Source organism: Cebus imitator, unplaced genomic scaffold (genome assembly GCF_001604975.1).
Source record: "Cebus imitator isolate Cc_AM_T3 unplaced genomic scaffold, Cebus_imitator-1.0 Scaffold130, whole genome shotgun sequence".
In the NCBI taxonomy this organism is placed as follows: Eukaryota; Metazoa; Chordata; class Mammalia; order Primates; family Cebidae; genus Cebus; species Cebus imitator.
In genome coordinates, this window is record NW_016107445.1 from 1,855,586 (window position 1) to 1,873,615 (window position 18,030).

Genomic DNA, 18,030 nt, shown 5'->3' on the forward strand with positions numbered 1-18,030 from the left:
GGATTTGCTAATGTTCTCTGATGAATTTTTAAATTAAGTGGCAGTTGAGAAGAAAATTTGCTATTTATGTTGATTTAGATACATTTTAAAAAGTCTAGATTAGAAATTACCCATGGTCTTATAAAAATAGTAAGAACAACTTTTGAAGAGGAGATTACTATTCTAATTGATTAAAAATATATCTGAAATAACTAAATAAACTAAATGACACTTTCTGTGGAATTTATATTTTGATGTACAGGTATTACTTTGAGACATCAAGGGTGCAATTATGCTTTGGAGACATGTTTTACACAATCTTCTTTTTCTTTTTTATATAGATTATTAAGTGTGATATGCTGTGATCTGGACACTCTTCTCCTATTAGAGGCTCAGTATCAAGTATCTGAAATGTTATTAAACGCTCAAGAAGAAAATATCTTAGAGACTTCTGAGAGCCACAGGTAAAAATGAGTGATTAAAACACAACAACAGCAGTTTTCTTTAGAGATATTTTGTTAAGACAGTAATTTTTGGTATAGTTTGTTTAATGTTTTTCTGCTCTCTAAATTCAATAGATTTTAATAACAACAGAGTATGAAGCAACTAAAGTGTAAATGTTACAGAAAGGTTATGATAAAAGTGTTTGGAGAGTACTTGGAGAGTCCTGCTTTCAAACTCTGCTGCTTTTGTCACATGTGGTGCGTGTGTGTGTGTGTGTGTGTGTGTGTGTTGGGGGGGTGTATATAGTAATACATAAAATTTTAGTTAAGACCTAACTTTATTAATGGTTCCATGAAATTGTATTACCTTTTAATATAGCAGCGAGTTTAAGATGACCCATTGAACAAAATTTTTTATTTTGTGCCCTTTGCAGAGGCGCTCTTTATTCTATCCTTTTAATTACATTAGTTCATAGTCATAAATTCTGATTATTTCCAAAATGAGGTTATGGTAATATTCTGGTAATTTTTTTCATTAATAAATCACACTTGCCATTACCTCAATTTGGCTGACTGTTGTCAAATACACATTCAATAGCTGGCATTGCCTTTGTGTCTAATTAATTTAAAAAAAAGAGTGTGTCTCTGTGTCTGCATCCTAGCCAGGTCTTGGAAAATTATTATAGAGTATATTACTTAATACTCTAGATTTTGTGTAGAAGGAAAATATTAACAGCTGCAGAGTATAGAGGCTGCTCATAAGCAACATTTAGATTTTGAATTTCAGGCACCAGTTCCAAAACTTAAGAAAACCTTGACTGAAAATACGATTGTTGAATTTACTGTAGAAATAATGCATGTCAGAATGGCTATTATTTAAAAGTCAAAAAACAACAGATACTGGTTTGGTTGTGGAGAAAAAGGAATGTTTTTACACTGGTGGTGGGAGTGTAAATTAGTTCAACCATTGTGGAGGACAGTGTGGCAATTCCTCAAAGACCTAAAGACAGAAATAGCATTTGAGCCAGCAATCCCATTACTGGGTATGTACCAAAGGAATATAAATCATTCTCTTATAAAGATACAGACATGCTTATTTTCACTGCAGCACTATTCATAATAGCAAAGACATGGAATCTACCCAAATGCCCATCAATGATAGAAAATGTTATACATATACACCATGGAATACTATGCAGCCATAGAAAGGAAGAAGATCATATCCTTTGCAGGGACATGAATGGAGCTGGAGGCCATTATCCTCAGAAAACCAACACAGGATTAGAAAACCAAATACTCTATGTTCCCACTTATAAGTAGGAGCTGAATGATGAGAACATATGGACACATGGTAGGAAACCATACACACTGGGGCCTGTTAGTGGGTGAAGCTAGAGAGGAAGGAGAGCATCAGAAAGGACAGCTCATGGATACAGGCTTAATACCTAGGTGATGGGATGATCTGTGCAGCAAACCACCATGGCACATGTTTACCTATTTAACAGACCTGAGCATCTGGCACATATATCCCAAACTTAAAAAAATATATAAACGTTAAATTCAGTAAAGACAAAGAAAAACATTCATGAATATTTCTACCTTTTTTCTTTACAATCCAGAGACTTGATTAAAAATTAACAGATACTCAATCAAAGGGATGATAAAGGTGATACATTTATGTTTTTCAGGGACTTTATAATTGATGGCTTATCAGTAGAGAGAAATCATGTTCTTGTTAGAATAAATCTTGTTGGTGGGCCATTAGAACGGATTTTGCCTCCGAGAATGCTAGAAGAGGTGAGTGTGGGGCAAAGAGAAGTGGGATTTGTTTTTCTGACATATTTTTAAGCAAGATAGCCAACTCAAAGTGACCCTAAACTTTACCTCTTAAATGTTTGCATCACAGAGTTGAACTTATTACTTGAGAATATTTAGGATGCAAATAAATGCTTTTAAACTAAAATAATATTTTTGATGTCCAGGGTTCATGAATGCTAAAGTAGGGTAGGTATTGTTTGCATGTGTAGTGAAGTAGGTATTGCTTTATTAAAAAGTTGTCATTTTTCTTGTGTGTCTTTGAATATTTTACTTTCAATGTCTTTCTCTTTCATGATATTTAACTTTTATTATTAAATGACTTATTTTTTATTATATTGGCAATATTGAGTACCTCTCCTTCCATCAATATTCAAGTATGGGTTTCTCATGGAGGTTTTTCATTTGTTTTCATTGTTGTTAAGAACATTCTTGCTTTGACTGTCACTCTTGGAAAGATACGGTGGAAATGATTGACAGCACAAGAAAAAAGTTTTGTAGGAAAAAACCACAGGTATATTTTGAAGATTATAATTTTCCTTTTATGAAAAAAAAAGCAATTCTGCTTGCAAAAAGTTACTGTATGTCCGCAGTTCTAATTTAATATTGTTTCTGTTATAGCTTGTTTTAATTATCACCCATTGGAATATTGAACTATAGTACCAAATAGCTATTGGTTAGTTGGGCAATAACTTTAGAATTTATGAGCAAGAAAGGCCAGTTTAAATTAATGATATTTCAGTTAGCTTTAAAATTCAATATTATTTTAAACTGCTTCCTAAAGTCATCTGTCCTACTTCTTTTTTAGAGTGATAATCCATATCCTTGGCCAATGTTTTCTTCATATCCTTTGCCAAACTGCTATCTGTCAGACATTACAAGAAATTCTGATATAAAACAAGGTAAACTACCATCAAATGCCTTATTATTTTTTTTAAAGCTTTTGTTATAATTTGAAAAAAAGAAAATATTAAAGAAGATGAATATTGACTACACTTAGCATGTATATATGGATGCATTTATGCCTATTTCTTTGTATTTTTTTCCTTCATATATCTTACTAACTTGGTACAGTCATGTGCTCCATAATGACATTTGGTTAATGATGGATCAAGTATACAAAGGTAGTCTTATAAGATTATCATACTATTATTATTTTTGCTATACTTTTAAAAATCTTTAAATATGTTGAGATACACAAATACCATTGTGCTACAATTGCCTACAATATTCAGTACAGTAGCATGCTGTATAGGTTTCTAGACTAGGAGCAATAAACTCCTAGGATTGTGTAAGAGCACTCTACAGTATTAACAGAGTGACAAAATTGCTTGAGGATACAATTCTCAAAATATATTCTCATTGTTAATCAGTGCATGCCTATTTGTATGAGGCTAAATAATTCTTATTTCTTGTAGCTAAGGTGTAGCTGATCTGTCCAGAAGCAACTGCTGTTTGATTAAAAAAAAAGTAATGATTTTTGATTTGTTGAATTAATTCTAGGTATAACTGCTGTGTGCTATACACAAGCCTTGTGTAATCAAAAACTGAAATTAGTGAAGACTATGGTTCCTACCTCTGTCGAGTCATGAACTCTTACAGAATACATATAAGTAACTAGATAATTGTATAGTAGTACAATGTGATGGGAACTAAATAGAAAAATATATAGCCTGCTAGGATAGTACATAAGCAGGATACCCTTCCAAAGAAGGTTATGTATATAATGAGGCATGTAGTTTAAATATGTATTTTCTGGATACTAGAAGAGCTTTTTTTTTTTTGGTGGAGGAAACAGCAGAGGGCCTGGAAGAAGCAAGTTATAGTCAGAGAACTGTGGGTAGTTGAATGCTGTCTGAGATCTGGAATGTGACATTAAAAGTGACAGGAAGTAAGACTGAACATGTATGCCCAGCCGTAAGACCAGTAGAACTCAAACTCAGGTGTTTAGGCATTATCTTATGAGCAACTAAAATTCAGAGTTTTTAGGCTAGAGAATTATAGACAAAAGATGAATTTATGTGGCCTATCTGCAGGCCACCACTCTTAAGCTCTACCTACTGGGCAGAAGCCCAGATTACAAACCAAAAATATTTTGCCAGTATGCAGTGCCTGTGAAGTTTTGTAAGGCAAAATTTCAGTCACAAATGAAGATTCTGTATGGCGTTATAGCACTCTGAAAGCACCCAGAAACAAAGCCAACTGACTGTACTCAACTTACCTCACAGTTAAGGGACCACCAGCCCTCCACATGGTAATTCAAAAAGCCAGAATGTCCTTTTACCTCCTAACAAATGCACTGATCCCCCAGCAATGATTCTTAACAAGACTGAAAGGACTGAACCGGTAACCAACACAATGGGAAAAAATTTTTGCAATCTACCCATCTGACAAAGGCTAATATCCAGAATCTACAAAGAACTAAAACAGATTTACAAGAAAAAAACCCATTCAAAAGTGGGTGAAGGACATGAACAGACACTTTTCAAAAAAAGACATATATGAGGCCAACAAACATATGAAAAAATGCTCATCATCACTGGTCATCAGAGAAATGCAAATCAAAACCACATTGAGATACCATCTCACGCCAGTCAGAATGGTGATCATTAAAAAATCTAGAGACAACAGATGCTGGAGAGGATGTGGAGAAATAGGAACACTTTTACACTGTTGGTGGGAGTGTAAATTAGTTCAACCATTGTGGAAGACAGTGTGGCGATTCCTCAAGGACCTAGAAATAGAAATTCCATTTGATCCCAGCAATCCCATTACTGGGTATATATCCAAAGGATTATAAATCATTCTATTATAAAGACACATGCAAATGTATGTTTATTGTGGCACTGTTTACAATAGCAAAGACCTGGAATCAACCCAAATGCCCATCAATGATAGACTGGACAAGGAAAATGTGGCACATATACAACATGGGATACTATGCAGCCATAAAAAATGATGAGTTCTTGTCCTTTTTAGGGAGATGGATGAATCTGGAAACCATCATTCTCAGCAAACTGACACAAGAACAGAAAATCAAACACTGCATGTTCTCACTCATGGGTGGGTGTTGAACAGTGAGAACACATGGACAAAGGGAGGGAAGCATCACACGCTGGGGTGTGTTGTGGGGACCTAGGGGAGGGACGGAAGTGGGTAGGGAGTTGGGGAGGGATAACACGGAGAGAAATGCCAGGTATAGGTGACAGGGAGATGGAGATAGCAAACTACATTGCCATGTATGTACCTGTGCAACAATCCTGCATGTTCTTTACATGTACCCCAGAATCGAAAGTGAAATTAAAAAAAAAAATTGAAAGGACTGAAATGACAGACCTAGGGTTCAGAATCTGGCTGGTAAGGAAACTCTTTGAGATCCAGGAGAAAGTTGAAACTTAATCCCAGAAATCCACGGAATCCAGTGCAGTGATCAAGGAGCTAAAAGAAAAAATAGCCATTTCAAGTAAGAACTAAATGGAACCTCTGGAATTGAATAATTCACTTTAAGTATTTCATAATCAGTCATAAAGCAGAGTCAGAAGTATTAACAGCAGAATAGACTAAGCTGAGGAAAGAATCTCAAATCTTGAAAACTGGTTCTTGAATCAACTAAGTCAGACACAAAGAAAAAAGAATTTTAAAAAAATGACAAAACTTCCAAGAAATATGTGATTATGTAGAGACAAAATCTGTTTCATTGGCATTCTTGAGAGAGAAGGAGAAAGTGTAAGTAACTTGGAAAACATTTGAAGTCCATGAAAATTTCCCCAATCTTGCTAGACATATAGTCATAAGAATTCAAGAAATATGGAGATCACTTGCAAGCTACTGTACAAGATGATCATCCCCAGGCACATAGTCATCAGATTTACCAAGTTACTGCAAAAGAAAAAACTTAAAGGCAGCCAGAGAGAAAGGTCAGTTCACCTACAAAGGGAAACTCATCATTCTACCAACAGATTTTTCAGCAGAAATCTTAAAGCCAGAAGAGATTGGAGGCCTGTTTTCATCATTTTTAAGGTAAAGGAATTTCAACCAGGAATTTCATATGCCATCAAACTCAGCTTCAGGGTAAAGGAGAAATAAAATCCTTCTCAGACAAGCAACTACTAAGTGAATTCATTTTTTTGATGAGTGGAAATAAATGGATTCATATAGAATTCTACTAGATGTATAAAGAACTGATATCAATCTTGCTGAAACTGTTCCAAAAGGTTGAAGAGGAGGGGCTTCTTTATAACTTATTTTACAAAGCCAATAACATCCTGATACCAAAATCTGACAGACAACGAAAAAAGAAAACGTTAGGCCAAATATTCTTGACAAACATAAGCAAAAAAATTTTTGACAAAATACTAGCAAACCAAATCCAGCAACACATTTTTATCCAGCAGCAAAAGTTAATTCACCACAAGTTAGACTTTATTCCTGAGATGCAAGTTGGTTCATCATATGCAACTCAATGAATGTGATTCACCATATAAGCAGAATGAAAAACAAAGACTACATTACCATTTCAATAGACACAGAAAAAGCCCTCAGTAAAATCTGACATCTCTTCGTGATAAAAACCCTGAAGAGACTAGGCATGAAGGAACATACCTCAATATAATAAGGCAGCCTATGACAAATCCACAGCTAACATCACAGCATTATACTGAATTGGCAAAAACGAATCATTCCTTTTGAGAACTGAAACAAGACAACTATGCCCACTCTCACTACTCTTGTTCAACATAGTATTGAAAGTGCTTGCTAGAGCAATTAGGCAAGAGAAAGAAAAGGCATCCAAGTAGCAAAAGAAGAAGTTAAATTGTCTCTCTTTGCTGATGATACAATTCTGTACATAGAAAACCCTAAGGACTTAGACAGAAGGCCCCTAGAAATGATAAATGATTTCAGTAAAATTTCAAGATACAAAATCAGTGAACAAAAGTCAACTTTTCTATACAACAGTATAGATTGAAAGCCAAATCAAGAACAGAATCCCATTTGCAATAGACACACACACACACACACACACACACAAAATGAAGCCTAGGAATACATTTAAGGCATGGGCAAAGACTTCAAGACTAAAACATCAAAAGCAATTTCAACAAAAGCTAAAATTGACAAATGGAATCTAATTAAACTAAAGAGCTTCTGCACAGCAAAAGAAACTATCAGAGTGAACAGGCAACCTACAGAATGGGAGAAAAGTTTTGCAACCTGTCTATCTGACAAAGGGCTAATATCCAGAATCTACAAGGAACTTAAACAAATTTATAAGGAAAAAAAAAAAACCCATCAAAAAGTACGCAAAGGATATGAGCAGACACTTCTCAAAAGCAGACATTTATGTAGCTAACAAACATATGAAAAAAAGTTCATCATCAGTAGTCATTAGAGAAATGCAAATCAAAACCACAATGAGATACCATCCCATGCCAGTTAGAGTGGCGATCATTAAAAAGTCAGTAAACAATGGATGCTGGAGAGGATGTGAAGAAATAGGAACACTTTGACACTTTTGGTGGGAGTGTATATTAGTTGAACCATTGCGGAAGACAGTGTGATAATTCCTCAATAATCTAGAACTAGAAATGCCATTTGACTCAGCAAATGAATCATTACTGGGTATATACCTAAAGGATTATAAATCATTCTACTATAAAGACACTATTTACAATAGTGTATGCAGTACTATTTACAATAGCAAAGACTTGGAACCAACTCAAATGCCCATCAATGTTAGATTGGTAAAGAAAACAAACACCACATCTTCTCACTCATAAGTGGGAGTTGAACAATTAGAACATAAAGGCACAGGGAGGAGAACATCACACTCCAGGGCCTGTTGCCAGGTGGGAAGCAAGGGGAAGGATGGCATTAGGAGAAATACCTAGTGTAGATGACAGGTTGATGGTACAGCAAACTACCATGACATGTGTATACCTATGTAACAAACCTACACATTCTGCCCATGTATTCAAGAACTTAAAGTATAATAAAACAAACAAATAATGCAATTAAAAAATGGGGAAAGGACATGGACAGGTACTTCTCAGAAAAACAAAAAGACTTACAAGTGGCAACAATCATATGAAAAAATGCTCACCATCACTGTCATCACATAAATGCAATCAGATCCACAGATACGATCTCACACCAATCAGAACAGCAATTATAAAAAGTCAAAAAATAACAGAAGTTGGCGAGGCCTCAGAGAAAAGAGAACACTTACACGCTGTTGGCGTAAACACAAATTAGCCACTGTAGAAAGCAGTCTGGAGATTTCTCACAGAACTAACACAGAACTACCATTCAACCTAGCAATCCCACTACTGACTGTATACCCAAAGGAAAATAACGTCATTCTATCAAAAAAACACATAAACTCGCATTTTCATGCAGCTATTCACAACAGGAAAAACGTGGAATCAACATAGATGCCCAACAATGATGGATTGGATAAAGAAAATATGGTATATATACACCATGGACTACTGCACAGCCATTAAAAGAATGAAATCATGTTCTTCGTAGCAACATGGATGCAGTTGGAGGCCACTATCCTAAGGGATAATGCAAAAGCAGAAATCCAAATCCTTCATATTTTAATAAGTGGGAGCTAAACACTGAAAACACATATACATAAAGATGGAAACAATATACACTGGAGACTACTAGACAGTGACAAGGAGGGAAGAGGGGGAAGCATGGGATGAAAAGCTGGCTGCTGTGCTCATCACCTGGGTGACAGGACATCCATATCCCAAGCCTCAGCATCACTCAATATACCCATACAGCAACGCTGTACATGTTTCCCCTGAATCTAAAATTTAGAAAATAAAAACAAACTAAGGTTAAGTGAACACTTTTGAGAAGAAAAAATATTACTTCCTAGGAATCAGTGCTGTGAGATGTATAATTTTACTTTCTTTCTACCCTCATCAATAATTTAGGAAAGGAAGCAATAATAGTTTCTGTCTAACCCAGAATATAACTGCAGATGACTGACCCCAGGCAGGAATGCTGCCATTATGCCCAGAATGGTGTGTCCCAGGTTACTTTTCTAGTCTCCTAGAGGACTATTTTCAAAATTTCTCTCTTCTCAAAACTTCCTCTCTTTCCCCAATATTCCTTTAGGTAATAGCCAAGTTTCCTATTTTATCGATGATGCAGAAATAGTCAGTAAAGAGCTTCCATGTGTTTCTGAGGCATATCAACCCACTTAACTACATCTGTGTCAATTTAGGTTTTCTATTATTATCATGAATGAACTGCCAATGCAACTTGTGAAAACCAATTTCTCCATTCGTGCACTGCATTCCATCTGGTTTCTTCTCAAAGATTTTGCTTCTAACAGTTCTCCCTTTTTCTTTTCTCTTTTTTTTTTTTTTTCTGGATCTCCGGACTGCTGGCCAACACTGTAGATATTGGACTCTCCAGCCTCAATAATCACATGAGCCAGTGACTTATAATAAATCTCCTTCTATATATGTACATATTGCATTGGTTTTGTTTCTTGGAGAACCCTGACTAATACAGGTGGTTTTTTGCATCTATAGCATAGCCTAATGGAAGGCATCCATCCTTCACATCAGTCTTCAACTGTCATTGCCTCACTTTGGTTGTTGCCTACCCAGCTTTGTTTACTTTCAAAGCGTTAAACTGTTTTCTCTCTCCAGCTAGAGCCTCCACACCCTGTCTGGTCTATTTGTCCTATGTCTACTGTTTAGCCTCACTAGATCATACAGTCATTTAATAGCACTTTTCATCCAACTTTATACAGACCATTAACCAATTAACACTTTTCTGGTTGTTATTGAATCCTACTCAGTTAGATCTCCTTGACCAGGGACTTCTATATTATCACTAATCTCCTGAGTAAGCCTAATTTTTACCTCTGCAATTTAAAAAATTAATTTATTTTTTAATTGACAAATAAGTATTCAATATATTTATCATGCACAGCATGTTTTGAAATATGCATACATTGTAGAATGGCCAAATTGAGCCAATTAACATATGCATAATCTCACATGCTTATTTTTCTGATGATAACATTTAAAATTACTTTCTTGGCAATTTTTTTTCTTTTTCTTCTTCTTCTTTTTTTTTTTTTTTTTTTAGAGACAGAGTCTCACTTTGTTGCTCAGGCTGGAGTGCAGTGCCGCGATCTTGGCTCACTGTAACCTCTACCTCCCGGGTTCAAGTGGTGCTCCTGCCTCAGCCTCCCAAGTAGCTGGGACTACCGGCACCCGCCATCATGCCTGGCTATTTTTTTCTTTTATTCAAAAGATTTTTTTTTTGTATTCAAAAGAGACGTGGTTTCACTATGTTGGCCAGGCTGGTCTTGAACTCCTGACCTCGTGATCTGCTTGCCTCGGCCTCCCAAAGTGCTGGGATTACAGGTATGAGCCACCATGCCCAGACGGCAATTTTTATTTAAAATATCTTCTCTTGGACACATTTTTCCATCACTGAAGTCTCATTTCTGGCCTTCCTTTTGCTTCAGAATTCCTTGAAGGAGTTATCTGAGTATTCCCGTTACTTTCTTTCCATTCTCTCTTGGACCCACTTGCAATCTAATCAGGCTTTCACCCTAATACTCTATGGGCATTCAGTCCACTGGTCAGATCTCACTCCTCATCACCTAACAGTATCACTCAAACCATCCCTCTTTTTTGAAAGAATTTCTTCACTTGGCTTCCAGAAAATACTCTTGTTTGGTTTTCTTCCTGCATCTCTGATGAATTCTTCTTTTGTCTCATTTGTTGGATCTTTTTAAACTTTGGAGTGCCCCAGAGCTCAGTTCTCAGTTGTCTTCTTTTTTCCTAGCTGTATTATGGTTGTGAGGATCTCATGACTGAAATACTATCCAACATGCTGATAGCTCTCAGATTTCTATCTCTACTACCTGTCTTTACCTTGAACTCATATCTTATATATAAAACTGTCTACTTGATATTTCTACTAGTAAGTTCAATAAATTTATCAAACTTAACATGTCTCAGGTAAATTTTTAATACTCCCCCAAAATTTGTTCCTTTGGCACTTTTTTTCCCCTTTCAGAAATGTCAACTGTTTGCTTCCAGTTCAGGCAATAAACCTAAAGGCATTCATGTATTCTTCTCTGTCTTCATACCCATTTAATCTGTCAACAAATCTTGATTCTACGTATCTAAAATAAAACTACACTCCCTCATCTACTACCACCCTCATCTCTTACCTCTTGCAGTGTCCTGCCAACCGTTTAGTCCATTCTCAACACAACAGCCAGAGGGTTGCAGCTGAACCATGGTTTAGATTATATTACTCTTCTAATTGAAATCCGTCAGTGACTTCCCTGTAGCTTACAAGGCCCAACACATTTGTGACATCCTCCCTGGCATATGCTCTGTTTTAGGGAGTGTAGTACAATTTTAAGCCTTATTTAATTGCTTATTTTCCCACCATACTGGACAGGAACTCTTACTTTCTGTTTGTTTCTAAAGTACAAATGTTCAAATAAGACATTATTCCCAATTTAAAACTAGTACCTGATACTTCTTCCTAATAAGAGTGATCCTGATATTCCTGTGGTTTTTCTTAAGGAGGAGAGAGTGACCTAGGCAGCAATAGGTAGCCTAGGAAGAGATTTTTACAGAGATTTAGTCAATTCACAATGACCGTATCTTATTCTGATATTGCTGATATAAGAGTATATGTCACTGAACATATACTCTTAGCAGAAAATGGGAAAGTCAGAAGCATGTCCAGCTTCACTTTGTACCATATAGTGATGCCTTCTCTGTGAACTCAATGAAAAAAAATAGAGCCAAATGTGTTTCTAACAGGTATGTGTTTGGCTGAATACAGTTAAATAAAGCTAAACATTAATAGTGTACTTCAAAAAATACTATGCTTAAGGTAGTAATATTTAAGACACAAAGGTTATTTTGCAAGCAAGAGTTATCTACTTTCTATTCTGCTTTTTTGATTCATACGTAATGATTCACAGATTTTGTAAGGTGTTAGTTTAGTCATCATTTGCACTGCACAGCTTTGGGAGATCATTTCATTGTTGTGGGGGAAAAGCAAATCATTTCAGTTGTGTGCACATGGTAACATCCTCTTCATTTGTCTCCCAGCTTCTAAATTTATCCTGTTTGCTATAGTTATCATCTCCTCATCTGTTAAATCGCCTCTTGTTAGCTCAGTGACATCAGTGTTTACCGTTAGATGATTCATCTTCATCTGTAAGAATTTTGAGACATCATCTGGTTCAATTATTTTTCTTTATGAACATTTTTAGGGTCAGCATATTAAAATGTAAGGGACCATTTAAAAGCTATTGATCTGTATTTTCTCTGTGTGTGTGTGTATATATATATATGTATATATATATATATATGTATACATTTGTGTATACATACACTTGAATATTGCATGTGAGTATATGTATAGATGATCACACATAAAAATATTTACTTCTATGTGGTAGAAATAATTTCTACTTAGAATATCATTTCTCTGTTACCTGAGAGTGTAGATAAGTAGTATAATATGTACTAGTGTTATAGTATTAGGTATAACACTAGTACTATAGGTTTTAACAGTAGTTATATGTGTTATAACTAGTATAACTAACAAGTTCTGAAATTGAGGCAGCAATTAATAGCATACCAGCCAAAAAATAAGTCCAGGACAAGACAGTTTTATAGCCGAATCCTACCGGAGGTACAAAGAGGAGCTGGTACCATTCTTCTGAAACTATTCCAAGCAATAGAAAAAGAGGGAATCCTCCCTAACTCATTTTATGAGGCCAACACCATCCTGATACCAAAACCTGGCAGAGCGACAAGTAAAGAAAGAAAATTGCAAGCCAGTATCCCTGATGAACAGCGATGCAAAAATCCTCAATAAGATACTTGGGACACCAAGTTCAGCAGCATATCAAAAAACTCATCCATCAAGATCAAGTCAGCTTCATCCCTGGGATGCAAGGCTGGTTCAACATACACAAATCAAAAACATAATCCATTACATCTACAGAACCAAGGACAAAAACCACATGCTTATCTCAATAGATGCAAAGAAGGCCTTCAACAAAATTCAACAGCTCTTCATGCTAAAAACTCTCAATAAACTCGATATTGATGGAACGTATCTCAAAATAATAAGAGCTATTTATGACAAACCCACAGTCAATATCATACTGAATGGGCAGAAACTGGAAGCATTCCCTTTGAAAAGCAGCACAAGACAAGGATGCCCTCTCTCACCACTCCTATTCAACATAATATTGAAAGTTCTAGCCAAGGCAATCATGCAAAAGAAAGAAATAAAGGGTATTCAGTTAGGAAAAGAGGAAGTCAAATTGTCTGTATTTGCAGATGACATGATTGTATATTTAGAAGACACCATCGTCTCAGCCCAAAATCGTTTTAAGCTGATAAGCAACTTCAGCAAAGTCACAAGATACAAAATCAATGTGCAAAAATCACATGCATTCCTATACACCAATAACAGACAACCAGAGAGCCAAGTCATGAGTGAACTCCCATTCACAATTGCTACAAAGAGAATAAAATACCTAGGAATACAGCTTACAAGGAATGTGAAGGACCTCTTCAAGGAGAACTATAAACCACAGCTCAAGTAAATAAGAGAGAACACAAACAAATTCAAAAACATTCCATGCTCATGGTTAGGAAGAATCAATATCATGAAAATGGCCATACTGCCCAAAGGAATTTATAGATTCAATGCTATCCCCATCAAGCTACCATTAATTTTCTTCACAGAATTGGAAAAAACTACTTTAAATTTCATATAGAACCAAAAAAGACCCCACATAGCCAAGATAATCCCAAGCAAAAAGAATAAAGCTGGAGGTATCACGCTACCTGACATCAAACTATACTACAAGGCTACAGTAATCAAAACAGCTTGGTACTTGTACCAAAACAGGTAGATAGACCAATATATCTATTGGTCTATATATCTGTTGGAACAGAACAGAGGCCTCAGAAATAACAACCATCTGATCTTGACAAACCTGACAAAAACTAGCAATGGGGAAAGGATTCCTATTTTAATAAATGGTGTTGGAAAAACTGGCTAGCCATATACAGAAAACTTAAACTGGATACCTTCCTTACACCTCACACCAAAATTAAATAACTCAGGATGGATTAAAGACTTAAACAAAAGACCTAAAACCATAAAAACCTTAGAAGAAAACCTAGGCAATACCATTCAGCACACAGGCATGGGAAAAGACTTCATGACTAAAACACTAAAAGCAATGGCAACAAAAATCAAAACAAACAGGATCTAATTAAACTAAAGAGCTTCTGCACAGCAAAAGAAACTGTCATCAGAGTGAAAAGGCAACCTACAGAACCAGAGAAAACTTTTGCGATCTGTCCATCTGACAAAGGGCTAATATCCAGAATCTACAAAGAACTTAAAAATTTAAAAGAAAAAAGCAAACCCATCAAAAAGTGGGCAAAGGATATGAACAGACATTTCCCAAAAGGACATATTTATGCAGCCAACAAACATGAAAAATAGCCCATCATCACTGGTCGTTAGAGAAATGCAAATCAAAACCATAATGAAATACCATCTTACGCCAGTTAGAAAGGAGATCATTAAAAAGTCAGGAGACAGCAGATGCTGGAGAGGATGTGGAGAAATAGAAACACTTTTACACTGTTGGTGGGAGTGTAAATTAGTTCAATCATTGTGGATGACAGTGTGTTGATTCCTCAAGGATCTAGAACTAGAAATACCATTTGACTCAGCAATCCCATTACTGGGTATATACCCAAAGGAGTATAAATTATTCTGTTATAAAGACACATGTGCACATATGTTTATTGTGGCACTGTTCACAATAGTGAAGACCTGGAAGCAACCCACATGCCCATCAATGATAGACTGAATAAAGAAAATGTACTGTGCAGCCATAAAACAGGATGAGTTCATGTCTTTTGCAGGGACATAGTTGAAGCTGGAAACTTTCATTCTCAGCAAACTAACACAAGAACAGAAAACCAAACACTGCATGTTCTCACTCATAAGTGGGAGTTGAACGGTGAGAACACATACAGGGACACGGGGAGGGGAAAATCACACACCTGCACCTGTTAGGGAGCAGGGTACTGGGAAACGGATAGCATTGGGAGAAATACCTAATGTAAATGATGAGGTAATGGATGCAGCAAACTGCTATGACACGTGTATACCTATGTAACCAACCTGCATGTTCTGCACGTGTACCCTAGAACTTAAAGTATGTAAAAAAACTTTCATAATGTTTATTCAGGATGACCTATGAAATAATCAGCAATCTAAATTACGTCTATCTCCTATATATCTTACTACCGGGAAATTTCTATCTTCATTAGGAAACCTTTTTGATGTATATTTATTCATTTGAGGCTGCTATCTTTAAAGAGGAGAGTAATTTTTTTGTTCATTTCTTAAATATGTTTCTAGTGCTACTAATAAAACCAATAAGAGCAGGTGAAGTGTGGCACTGACTCACAAAATCACTGGCAGTCATGACATTTAGCATTAGTTTGCCTTTCTCTGATCTTATGCATGAACATTCATGCATAAGTTTCTGTGTGAACGTGCATTTCATTTCTCTTTCATATACCTAGGAGTGGAATTGCTGGATTGTATGATACTCTTTTTAATCATTTGAGCAGATGACACAAATTGTTTTCTATAGCTCTTGATATGACCTTTTGATCTAACTATTCCAATGGCTATGAAGTGGTATCTCATTGTGATTTTGATTTGTATTTTGCTGATGACTTTTCATGTGATTATTGGTCATTGGTGTGTTTTGAGAAGTGACTATTCCATTGCGTTGCTCATTTTTAATTGAGTTATTTGACTTTTAATAATTGAATTGTAATAGTGCTTTATGTATTCTAGACACAAGTTTCTTATAAGATAAATGTTTCGCAAATGTCACTCCTTAAAAGACATTAGCCTTATGCCTCTGATCCTTTGCTCTTGATACTCCCCTTTCCTGGAATACTAATTTCTCCTCTTCCCGTGGATAGTCCTGTTTAAACCTTGTAAGCTTAGTCTAAATGTCACTTCTTCAGAGAAGTTATTTCCACCTTATCTAAAATACATTTCTTCTCTTGCTTATCTCTCTCTCTCTCTCTGGACCTCTGTGCATTTCTCTAAGAACATTTATACCTTACAGTGAGCTTATGTATTTATTTATTGTCTACTACCCTAAAATGTAATTTATTTGAGGCAAAGATGCTGTTTACCTTAGGTAGTAAGCAGTACATAACTATTTATTGAATGAAAGAGTAAATCAATACTAGATTTCTTCCCCCTTTGTTTTTCCCATTATCAAGCTCTTCAGCTTTGTCACTGGACCTTAAAACTTTTGCTCAGGCTAATATACATTTAAGAATTTTTACTCATACTTGGAATAACCTCTGATTTGACACATCTTCTATAGCATGCAAAGGTTTGCAGTTAGAAAGCTTCTTGAGTTAGACTTCTATATATATTATTCATGAAGTAGACATCTTTATTATAGTTATTTCATCATTTAGCAAGTGGTATTTTACATTTTTATGGCACATAAAAGGTGTGCATTGTTAGCATGACACCCTATTTTTTCACAATTGAAAAAATAACTGAAAAATGTACAGCCTTTTATTCTGTGATTACTTCAAATTTAGTCTTTTGTAGCTTCCGTATCTTACTTGACTGCTTCCACCATCAGGTTTCTGCTTATCTGATAAGAAATTGATTTTCTGCCTGGTAAAACATTTTCTTTCAACCACTATATAAAAGAGTAAGTTCTATGGTTATAGTCATTCCTTTTAATATAATATACCAAATAATATTAAAATCCTTATAGTCAGATCATTCCAATACTTTTGGCCAGATACTTTCAGATGATATTATCCCTATATGAGAAAAGAGATCATTTTAAAGTTAATAATATGTAAGAGATAAATGTATGCCTTTATAGTATCTTTTTCTTTCCACAACCTGAAGTAGTTTTTTTTTTTCTTTTTTTTTCCCCCACAAATTAAATGAAATCAGGGTGAGGGGGTGTATGTTATATAAAACAGAAGTGAATTCTAGTTAGAACTTGTTTTTCATCATTTGTAAATTATCAGTCTGAATGAATTCTATATAAAATATGTCTTGAATCATCAGGTTCTATGTGTTTGTCAAATGTCTTTGAGAACCATATTATGCTCTTAGGTAAAGACCATGACTCTGAGCCACTATATTGCATCTACATTATTTGCATAGTTTTGGCACTCTATAAAAGTAGACAAGTGAAGATACAAACCCCTGTAAAAGTAGACAAGTGAAGATATGTTCATTAACGTTGATATATATCAATGTTAATGTATTAATATTTTGAGGAATGGAAAAGATTTTCCTTTTGTAGATATTACTGTATACAAAATTTATTTTGAATATTTTATAGCTGCAAAGTTCTATTTATAGAATAGTTAGAAACTTATTGCAGTGTATTTTGGTTACTAACAAAAGTAATGATGGATAACATTTCTAAATTAGAGATGGAGCCAAAGAGCAAGAATACTGTACCATATTCTGTGTCTCTGGAGCTATGCAATGTTCAGAGAATGAGTAAAAAAGTTCCTGGGTTTTGTAGTTATAATCTTAGGATGCCTACATATTTTATCATCTTATGCTGATATTGTTTTTTGGTTTTTTTTTTGCATTAAAAGATGTTGAAATTTAGCCTTTTTAACTACAAATATTTATTTTTTTTACTAGAACAATATCCTTAATT

General features: G+C 35.2%; 1 protein-coding gene across 1 annotated transcript in view; it reads left to right on the plus strand.

The window, feature by feature from the left end:
- TBC1D32 (TBC1 domain family member 32) overlaps nucleotides 1–18,030 on the plus strand; it is a 238,765-nt gene that overhangs the window by 166,977 nt on the left and 53,758 nt on the right. Inside the window, exons 24-26 of the mRNA XM_037742935.1 lie at nucleotides 321–443; nucleotides 2,111–2,219; nucleotides 3,046–3,139. Coding sequence (XP_037598863.1) covers nucleotides 321–443; nucleotides 2,111–2,219; nucleotides 3,046–3,139 — 326 coding nt within the window. The remainder of the gene's footprint in view (nucleotides 1–320; nucleotides 444–2,110; nucleotides 2,220–3,045; nucleotides 3,140–18,030) is intronic.